The 11,410-nt window shown below is 35.7% G+C and overlaps 2 protein-coding genes across 2 annotated transcripts in view; one reads left to right on the plus strand and one right to left on the minus strand.

Moving 5' to 3' along the window:
• The window catches only part of afg2a (AFG2 AAA ATPase homolog A), a 55,845-nt gene extending 46,880 nt beyond the window's left edge, over positions 1-8,965 (minus strand). The window contains exons 1-9 of the mRNA XM_016494090.1: positions 8,737-8,965; positions 7,447-7,571; positions 7,177-7,334; positions 5,086-5,144; positions 4,228-5,004; positions 3,127-3,256; positions 2,505-2,561; positions 2,251-2,374; positions 543-798 (exon numbers count right to left, since the gene is read on the minus strand). Coding sequence (XP_016349576.1) covers positions 543-798; positions 2,251-2,374; positions 2,505-2,561; positions 3,127-3,256; positions 4,228-5,004; positions 5,086-5,144; positions 7,177-7,334; positions 7,447-7,571; positions 8,737-8,875 — 1,825 coding nt within the window. The 5' untranslated portion in view covers positions 8,876-8,965. The remainder of the gene's footprint in view (positions 1-542; positions 799-2,250; positions 2,375-2,504; positions 2,562-3,126; positions 3,257-4,227; positions 5,005-5,085; positions 5,145-7,176; positions 7,335-7,446; positions 7,572-8,736) is intronic.
• A 714-nt stretch (positions 8,966-9,679) lies between these two features.
• nudt6 (nudix (nucleoside diphosphate linked moiety X)-type motif 6) overlaps positions 9,680-11,410 on the plus strand; it is a 9,070-nt gene continuing 7,339 nt past the window's right edge. The window contains exons 1-2 of the mRNA XM_016494086.1: positions 9,680-9,683; positions 10,103-10,234. Of these exons, the coding sequence (XP_016349572.1) occupies positions 9,680-9,683; positions 10,103-10,234 (136 nt within the window). The remainder of the gene's footprint in view (positions 9,684-10,102; positions 10,235-11,410) is intronic.

Consider the following 11,410-nt stretch of genomic DNA (forward strand, 5'->3'; position numbering starts at 1 on the left):
ACACGCACACACACACACACACACACACACACACACACACACACACACACACACACACACACACACACTCACAGGTCTTGACCTTCCCAAAGAAAACCAAACCTTCCCTCAGAGACTCACTGATGAAGCAAACTGCTCAGTCTATTTTTACATTTTCTCTCTCTCTCTCTCTCTCTCTCTCTCTCTCTCTCTCTCTGTGTGTGGCTGCGTGTCTCACAGGAAGTGCTGTTGTCTGCAGGTCATTGTGACCCGAGGAGGAAGCGCAAGTATTGAAGACACATTCAACATTGAAAATAAGAGCACAAACACAAACATCTGCAGCGGAGAGCCAAGCGCATAGTAATTGCACTGATTTCGATATTATTACCATTAACTGTTCAGCTCTAGCACCTGGATTATTTTTCATTTTCCTTTCATTTCTCTTTCTCCTCGTCCTATTCATAACCCATGCATTTCTGTGTGAGCTCTTCAGGATGGAATCCACACATACTGAGCACACAGATGTCAGAGGTCAAACAGCTGTGTTTTATAAGAACACTCACCAGCTTCCTTGCAGACGGCGGCGAGGTCGGCTCCCACGTATCCATGTGCCGCGTCGGCTAGTTCCCGGAGCTCTGCGGCGGAGACGTCACACGGCATGGAGCGCAGCTGCTTCTGCAGGATATCCATCCGCCCGTCTGCGCCGGGAACACCGATCTCCAGCTCCTTATCGAAGCGTCCGGGCCGCCGCAGCGCCGGATCCAGAGCATGAGGACGATTAGTGGCTCCCAGAACCAGCAGCTGCCCGCTGTGACCCTCCTGAGCACAGAAAACAAATGTGATCCTGGAGCACAAAAGCAGTCTTAAGTCGCTGGGGTATATTTGTAGCAATAGCCAAAAATACATTGTATGGGTCAAAATTATAGATTTTTCTTTTATGCCAAAAATCATTAGGATATTAAGTAAAGATCATGTTCCATGAAGATATTTTGTAAATGTCCTACCGTAAATATATCAGAACTTAATTTTTGATTAGTAATATGCATTGCTAAGAACTTCATTTGAACAACTTTAAAGATGATTTTCTCAATATTTAGATTTTTTTTGCACCCTCAGATTCCAGATTTTCAAATAGTTGTATCTCAGAAAAATATTGTCCTATCCTAACAAACCATACATCAATGGAAAGATTATTTATTCAACTTTCAGATGATGTATAAATCTCAATTTTGAAAAATTGACACTTAAGACTGGTTTTGTGCTCCAGGGTCACAGATGACAACAACGACACACTTTAAATATTCACGTTAACCTGCTTTGAGGTGCATGACATGCTGTACTTCATCTAAAATTATTTGCAACGATATTATTCTAATCTCTGAATAATTATTATTACACATTCAGTTTATAAGCGCATGCATGCAATATTTGTACTTTGAAATTAATGTCACCACCATTTGAGCTAAAAAAGAAAATATATGATTCAAAGAAAGAAATCATTTTCAGACCACAGGAATATTTAAATGAGCTGCAAAAAAAACCCATAAAAAATAATGAAGAAAAAAAAAACACTTTCCCTCATACATATTAATTACGCGTGTCTCTTGAAAGTATTTATTGTGATTGGTCAATTGTGGCATTCTGTGGTCAAATATCTTTGCATATTAATGATATCATAACTGTATATTATAATGAAATAACTCAACTCAAGCAGTGTTTTCCTTTAGATTTAACTTAATTAAAATGCTAAAAACACACAAAAAATAGATATAAACCAGGATTATTATTGTTAACTATAACTATAACCATAACATTTTTTTTAATTGAAATGAAATAGATGTTAACTGAAATAAAATAAAATATTAAAAAAAAAATGTAAATAAATGTAATATTATTTCAGACAGTATAATTTCTCTCTTTTTTAGTTTAAATTGAAGTACAAAATCACTACAATTTGCAAAAAAAAGGAAGAAAAAATCTTCGGCCTGTCCAATGATTGTAAAGTCATTAGCTCCGTCAGACTGAAGATATTTTAGCAGTAATGAGACCAAAACTATTTAAGACCCATCGAATCCGAATTTAAGATATTTTAAGACTTTTTAAGGCCTTATATTAGGAAAACGTTATTTAAGACATTTTAAGGACCCGCGGACACCCTGTAATAACGTGTTGGGCCCTTTGAGAGCTGCTGATCCAGAGTCTCTTGAGATCCTGAAGATTCAGTAATGTTCACTAGAAACAGACTCAAGTCAGAAACAGTCAGATACTCACAGATCCGATCCCGTCCATGAGCGTCAGCAGAGTGGCCACGAGCCGCTTCTCCACTTCATTCTGAGCTCCTTCTCTCCTGGGACACAGAGCGTCCAACTCATCGATGAAGATGATGGCCGGCTGCCTGTCACACACACACACACACACACACACACACACACACACACACACACACAGCGACACACACACACACACACAGTGATTATTCATGAGCGTCTGACCTCGTCACACACAGTGAGATGAAGTATGGTTACCTCTGTGAGGCCTGTGAGAAAATCTGCCTCAATCTACCTTCAGTTTCTCCATAAAACCTGCAGAGACACAAACACATTTACACACTTATGACAATCAATATTAATCAAATACAATTAGATATTAAATATACTGTGTTTTATTTATATTTTCTAATATGTATATATAATACATGTATTATAAATATATTATAGTTATAAAAATATAGTTTATATATACTATATATATATTCAAGAAAATGTTACTTTTTATTGTTCTTTAGTCTGTTGTTTTGATTATCAAGTTCAGTTTAGCTGAAATAAATATAAATAGAGTTAAAAATATGATTTATTTTTTTGTACTTTATGTTGTTGTTGTTTTGATGATCATTTTCAGTTCAGCTGAAATATATATAAATATATATTTTTAAAAATTGTGACTTTTATTGTTTAGCTATGTTGTCCTTGTTTTGATGATCAAATTATTGATTATTTAAATATTGTGATTTATTGTTCTTTAGTTAGGTTGCTGTTGTTTTGGTTATCAGTTTAGATTTAGCCAAAATGTATATATACAGTATATATTTAATAAATGTGACTCTTTTGTGTTGTTGGTATTGTCCCTGCACTGGTTCCTCTCACACACTTGCTCATGATCTCGGGGCCGTTGATGACACTCATGTGAGCTCCCACTTCATTGGCTACGGCTCGTCCAATCATGGTCTTCCCTGTGCCAGGCGGCCCATACAGCAGCAGCCCTCGAGGAGGCGGGATTCCTGTTCGACAGACACACGTCACATGACCACATCACTGCAAACATGCGTCACATGACCTCATTACCACAAGTTTTATTCTATCTAGTGGCGTCAGCAAGTAAAATAAATATTTAGCATTTCTAATTAACTTTCTGTGGGAATGTCAGTCTGATTAAATAATGAGCCAAAAAGAGGAAAAAAATCTGAGCTGATTTCACTTTTTTTGTCACTCCGATTAATGTTATATGTGAAAATATAATGTTATATTTAAATTTTTCATGTTAGTTTTGTTTAACTTTTAGTAATTTTGTTATGCACCTTTGTCATTTTTATTTTATTTTAAATAGTTTATTTAATTTTAGTTTTTTTCAGTTTTAGTTGTATTTCAGTAAGTACTTTTAGTACTATTTCAAACTTTATTGTAATATTTTGAATTAAAAAAAATGTTTCGGTGTTCATTTTAATTTAAGTCTACTTTTTGTCATTTTGTTATGTGCTTGTCATTTTATTATTTATTTTGAAACAGTTTTATTGTTTTTTTAATTTCAGTTATAGTTTCAGTTTAGTACTATTATATTCTTTAGTAATATTTTTAATTCACTTTTATATTTTCAGTATTATTTTGAATTTTAGTTTAATTTGTTAAATTTTTTAAGAATTTTGTTATGTGCTTTTGTCATTTTTATTAGTTTTTTTATTAATATTATTATTTCTAAACAGTTTTGTTTTAGTTTTATTTCAGTTTTAGCTTTAGTTAGTAATTTTAATAATGCTAATTTTAATCTAACATTTATGTTTTATTTTACTTAATCTTTATTTCAATTAACACAACTGTTTTTAAGATTTTCACACTTTAACAACAGTAACAACACTGACTCTCTACCATTAAGTATTCGGATCGCACTGATTCAAAGGACTGATGTGAGAAGTGAAGTTTAAAGGTCGAAGGTCAGAGGTCGGGCCGGCCGGATCTGACCTCTGACCTCACTCACCATAGTTTCTGAAGAGCTCCGGGTGTTTGAGCGGCAGCTCGATGGTCTCCCTGATGACCTGCAGCTGACCGCCGAGGCCGCCGATCATACTGTACGTGACCTTTGACCCCTCGCCCCCCTCCTCGGCCTCGTCCTGCTCGCCGGGGTCACACACGCTCAGTGTGGAGGAGCTGCAGACGGCGTAGAAGGTGTCCGTGGATGAGCGTCCGGACCGATCCGACGTCTCGGACGGGCTGAGAACCGGGTCAGTCAGTTTACAGGGTGTAGAGACAGGGGTCAGAGGTGAGGGGTCATGTGATCGGTCAGGGGTCAGAGGTGAGGGGTCATGTGATCGGTCAGGGGTCAGAGGTGAGGGGTCATGTGATGGGTCAGGGGTCAGAGGTGAGGGGTCATGTGATCGGTCAGGGGTCAGAGGTGAGGGGTCATGTGACGGGTCAGGGGTCAGAGGTGAGGGGTCATGTGATGGCTCAGGGGTCAGAGGTGAGGGGTCATGTGATGGGTCAGGGGTCAGATGTGAGGGGTCATGTGATGAGTCAGGGGTCAGAGGTGAGGGGTCATGTGATGGGTCAGGGGTCAGAGGTGAGGGGTCATGTGATGGGTCAGGTGACCTCTGCTGGATGGACAGCTGCTCCAGCTGTGAGGAGAGATCGACAGCGACTCCGTCTGAGCGTCTCAGAGTCTCTCCATCGACACCCGTCACCGAATCCACAGCCAGAACACACTGACGCCCGAAATACGAGACACACACAGAGCCACCCGGCAGCAGAACCCGACCGTCTGAAAGAGAGAACCACGCTGTGAGCGTCTGAATATAACACCATCGCTCAAAGAGGCTTCGAGAAATCAAGCGTTTGTTACCCAGCGTCCGCAGGAGATAATTCCTGAACTCTTCTGTATTCAGCACTTTGTCTTCAGGCCTGTAAGATTTCATAGAAATAAATGAATATATATGAGGGGTGTCCCCAACTAAGGATTTTCATAGTCGAATCGGAATTTTAGAATCTTGCCGATAGTCGAATCATATGTTTGGGGGGCGGGGGGAATACATGAACAAGAGTCAAGTCAGACATTCGACAGCCATAATTACTGACGTTAACACACAAGGAAATGTGTAAAGGACGCCTCGCAGATACAAACGGGGTAAATAATGTTTTATGTTTTGATTAAAAGATAGTTAACATTAAACGTCAGCGAAACCCTAAGAATTCACAACATGTTTTACAACAGTGCTCTCATTATAACGTCATGTATATGACAGTAGTTATTAATGTTCTGCATTTCTGCTTTGAGCTGCGGGATTTAATCAGTGGGATTTAACTCATCATTTATCTCACATAGAATACGCTTCGTTATTTATACAACATAACGTTAATATTACGACTTATAGGCTATCTGCACAAAATGCTCCGAATGCACATGATAAAAAATTATAACAGTATCTCAATGACACTAAAGTAACCCTGTGTTTCAGGGGCCCGGGACCCACTAGGGGGCCGTAAGATGGCTTAAATATTTTAAAATAAGACAAAACAAGCTTAAAACGTAGCTAAAACAGCTCAAATTAAATTAAGATGCAAACTGATATCATATTTATTATTTTAATTTGTCTGTCTGTAAACTGACATTTTTATTTTATTTTCACAGAAAAGTTGGATATACGAGAGAATTTTAAAAGTGTGATGGGAAAACTCATCTCAAAACACAATGGAAATTAATAACATCTTAAAAATTCATGGACATTTCTATAAAGAATATATGTGTTACTATTTATGTAAAGCTCTAAAAAAATTAAACTGTAATTACAAAATACTAGAAAAGTCATGCAAATTCATTAGAAATAAAGATGTAAACCCCCCCCAGAACATTTTTCCATTTTTTTGGAATTATATAATATTTTATTTAATTATTTCAATATACTGCCACTCCTAGTTTCTAAAGAGATATTCACCGCAGTACTACAAAGAAGCGCTTTACTGCAGTGCAACTCAACCAAATGCATCTTATACGAGATAAATAATATATACACGATATATATAAACCGGCTGAAATGTTTTGAAATCACTTGTACCCTACCTGATCTAACAAATCCAGTCTCTCACTCTGCCTGTGTCAGATTGAGTCTTGTTAAAGTTTTAAATCCATGCTCCTCTGTTGGTCACGGATTATGGGAAGTGAAACTTTTAACAACATATAACATATTAACAAAAAAATAAATAAAAAAATAAAAATAAAAATTACGTAAGATGGCTTAAATATTTTAAAATAAGACAAAACAAGCTTAAAACGTAGCTAAAACAGCTCAAATTAAATTAAGATGCAAACTGATATCATATTTATTATTTTCATTTGTCTGTCTGTAAACTGACATTTTTATTTTATTTTCACAGAAAAGTTGGATATACGAGAGAATTTTAAAAGTGTGATGGGAAAACTCATCTCAAAACACAATGGAAATTAATAACATCTTAAAAATTCATGGACATTTCTATAAAGAATATATGTGTTACTATTTATGTAAAGCTCTAAAAAAATTAAACTGTAATTACAAAATACTAGAAAAGTCATGCAAATTCATTAGAAATAAAGATGTAAACCCCCCCCAGAACATTTTTCCATTTTTTTGGAATTATATAATATTTTATTTAATTATTTCAATATACTGCCACTCCTAGTTTCTGTAAATACAGTTTTGAGAATTAGCAGCTTTGTCATTACAGTAGAAGTAGCTAAGATAACGAGAGTCAATCAACGGCATGTCACAAATGTACTATTATGATATCTAGCTTTATCTAACTAACTAGTCAAATCACTGATCATCTGGCCGAGTGTGTGCTCCTGCTCTCCAGCAGCAGATGGCGACAGTCACTCACAATCACAGCAGCGCTGAGATAAACACCGCTGATGGCTTATTGCATCTGATCTGAATCTCCACACAGTGTTTGACTCTACCTGAGCGTCAGCCGCAGGTGCTCGGCCTGTAGAAGGGCTCCGGTGATGGGCTGCACTGTGACCCGAGATCCAGACGTCACTCTCAGAGCGGACTGAGCGCTGGACTGAAGACCCACGCGTCTGCCTGGAAACTGAGATACTGGCCACGCCACACACACCTGCACACACACACATAGAGAGAGAGAGAGTCAACACACTCATCACCTCCATTACCCGTGATAATCTCTCTCACACACACACACACACACACACACACACACACACACACACCTGCTGCTGTCCCACGCTGCTGGATATCAGGACCGGACGTCCGATGCAGATGTTCAGAGTCTTCATGGTGTTCACACTCATCTGAGCCAAATATGAACGCCAGCGCTGAGGGGCTTTATCTTCAGCTGCAAACACACACACACACACACACACAGAGACACAGAAACACACACACACATACACACACACGCACATTTGGGGTTAGTAAGACAAAAAAAGGGTTAGTAAGAAAAAAATATTTTTATTCATCAAGGATTCATTAAATTGATCAAAAGTTCCAGTAAAGACATTTATAATGTCACAAAATTTCTATTTCAAATAAATGCTGTTCTTTTGAACTTTCTATTCATCTGTGAATCCTGAAAAAATAAAAAGCATCACGGTTTCCACAAAAATATTTGGCAGCACAACTGTTTCCAACATGGATAATAATCATAAATGTTTCTCGAGCAGCAAATCAGCATATTATTATGATTTCTGAAGATCATGTGACACTGAAGACTGGAGCACACACACACACACACACAGAGACACACACACAGACACAGAAACACACACAGTCACACACACAAACACACACAGACACACAGACAAACACACACACACACACACACACAGAGACACAGAAACACACACACACATACACACACACGCACATTTGGGGTTAGTAAGACAAAAAAAGGGTTAGTAAGAAAAAAATATTTTTATTCATCAAGGATTCATTAAATTGATCAAAAGTTCCAGTAAAGACATTTATAATGTCACAAAATTTCTATTTCAAATAAATGCTGTTCTTTTGAACTTTCTATTCATCTGTGAATCCTGAAAAAATAAAATATATCACCGTTTCCACAAAATTATTCCCTCTATTTTTTTTTCTTTTTTCTCTATTGGGACGAACATTTCGGCCAGCTGAGCAAAAACATTCTTTACAGCAGACCTGTACAGCACACACACACACACACACACACACACACACACACACAACATGTGCAACTTCTAACTCTAATGTGCTACTTATATTTGATTTGACCCTTGATGTAACTAAACGATGCACAGATATGACACAAGTCCTGAACGTTGACAAAGAGAACCCAATCAAACAAATGAGACAAAAATATATACTTTGCCATTTATTTATTCTGGAAAATCTGTGAGAGGTTAATTTTTCATGTGTGAAAACAGTTTTAATGAATGACTCGAGTGCACCTTTAACAGAACCCTGACTGCTGAGGTTGAGCATGTTTCACTCGTTTATCCCGACTAATGCATGAAGCCGGTTCCCGTTACCTCGCTCTGCGGAGTCCGTGACCGTGAATCCGCCGCTCGAGACGCTACAATCCGGTTCATCACAGACTAACGCGGATCTGTCTCCTTCTGCTTCACTCAGTCTCTTTTTCCCTTTGCCTTTCCCTTTGCTTGATGACATGATGCTTGATGTGTTATTAGACGTGTGTTAAACACACACACCGTCCACATGTGAACGTAAACTTCCCGGTGTGAAAGTTCAGCTCCTCCCCGTCAGATACCGTAAAATACACTATATGCCGGATTTAAAAACCTCACCGTTACACAATACTCATTTTATCTGTTTTTACTTATATCATTATTATATATATTTATTCAAGTACCATGGTATTGCAGTCGGATACCATAACTGAACCACTGACAAAGTCCAAAGATTAAAATACATAAATAAGCAAACAAACAAATATAAGTATAAATAAATAAATAATAATAAAAAAACATAAATGAGATTAAAAGAAATAAGTAAATGAATGAGTAAATAAAAATAAAAATTAGATTTGAAAGAATTAATATCAGATTAAAATTAAATGAGCAAATAAATTAGTAAATAAAAAATAAATAGAAATGAGATTCAAATAAATAATCAAAAAATCAAACAGATTAAACAAAAATGCAATTAAAATTAAATTAAATTACAATAAAAAATAAACATTAAAACAAACAAATAAATAAATACATTAAAAATAAGGAAATAGTCAAAAATATATTAACATAAATAAATAAACAGATTAAAACTAAAGAAATAAGTAAATAAATGAGTAACTAAAAATAAATAAATAAGAAATAAAAAAAAATAAAATTAGATTAAAAGTAATAAGTAGGCTAAATGAATGAGTAAATAACATAAAACAGATTAAAATAAATAAACAAACCAAATTAGATTAAATAAACAAATTCAAATAAGCAGATAGAAATAAGTAAACAAATGAGTAAATAAACACAAATAAGTAAACAGATTAAAATAAAAAAGCAAACAAATGAGTTAATAAAATAAATCGAAATTAGATTAAAATAAATGAGTAAATAAATTAGTTAATAAACTGTAAATAAATAAATAAATACAGTATTATAACAGTACTATAAGGGAAAAAGGGAAACATGTATTTTATAATTATTATTTACTTAATTAATATTTCACGTATAAATTGGGTTTTTATACAAGAACGCATATAGACATCTTAGTAATTTTAGGATGGGGTCCCTCTCACGAGGATGATGTTATGCGGGGCCCCTGAGTTATAGATTAAAACCCTCTGCATTGAAGCGGTTGTGTATTTTGGTATGCGCCAGTACTAGAGTAAATACGCGTTTGCTCGGCTGCTGCTGGTTGTTTTGGTGTCATGATGAGCTCGGTCATGTCAGCTGGGTTCTGCAGGGTCTCCTCCGGGTTCCGCGGGGTCTCCTCCGTGTTCGGGCAGCGCAGGTTCGGTTCGAGACTTTCCGCAGGACATCAAGGACGAGTTTACCGAGCTGCTGCGGGGTACAGGAGCGGGAATAATCAACATTAACATGGACAAATAATACTGTAAATTACTGTAAATGCGTGTTATGTATGCATGCATGTACAGGTGCATCTCAATAAATTAGAATGTCGTGGAAAAGTTCATTTATTTCAGTAATTCAGTTCAAATTGTGAAACTCATGTATTAAATAAATTCAATGCACACAGACTGAAGTAGTTTAAGTCTTTGGTTCTTTTAATTGTGATGATTTTGGCTCACATTTAACAAAAACCCACCAATTCACTATCTCAACAAATTAGAATATGGTGACATGCCAATCAGCTAATCAACTCAAAACACCTGCAAAGGTTTCCTGAGCCTTCAAAATGGTCTCTCAGTTTGGTTCACTAGGCTACACAATCATGGGGAAGACTGCTCCACGACATTCTAATTTATTGAGATGCACCTGTATTTCCGTGTGTGTTATGTAGTCAAGCGCACAGCTGGGTTTCCACAAATCATATTACAGTGCAGCATTTTTCGATTTGATTTATTTATTGCTCACAAAATACATTGTTTGTCATCAATTTGTGTAACATTTTTAAATATAAAGAAATATCTCATAAATATATAAAAAAATAAATAAAAAATCTGTAGGCCTATATGTATATATTAATATGTAAATTAGCATTGAAAAAAAAATTCTTTTAAAAATAGATATATAAATAAATATTGTATGAACATCTGATTAGTTATAAGTACATCTGGATCACCTAAAAATAGTATTTGATAAAGTTCTTATTAATTTTACGTCATAATATGTTTTTATTTTATTTTTTACCAAATCTTTAAACTTTGCTTATTTACAGGATTAAATAAAAACATATTATAAACAAACAAACAAACAAAAGGGACTACGGATGAAAATTAGCCAGTGTTGGCTAAATCTGGTGCATTTTACATATTTGTGTACTATTAATGTGCATTGTCCCTGATTAAATAAATTAATGTGTGAAACACACTGCTGTTCAAATGTAGGGATCAGTAAGATTTATTTAATGTTCTTGAAAGAAGTCTCTTCTGCTCACGAGAGCTGCATTTATTTGACCAAAAATACAGTAAAAATTTTGAAATATTATTACAATTCAAAACAGCTGTTTTCTATGTGAATATGTGTTAAACTGTAATGTATTTCTGTGATGCGCAGCTGTATT

Source organism: Sinocyclocheilus anshuiensis, unplaced genomic scaffold (genome assembly GCF_001515605.1).
Source record: "Sinocyclocheilus anshuiensis isolate Anshui unplaced genomic scaffold, SAMN03320099.WGS_v1.1 scaffold2276, whole genome shotgun sequence".
NCBI lineage: Eukaryota > Metazoa > Chordata > Actinopteri > Cypriniformes > Cyprinidae > Sinocyclocheilus > Sinocyclocheilus anshuiensis.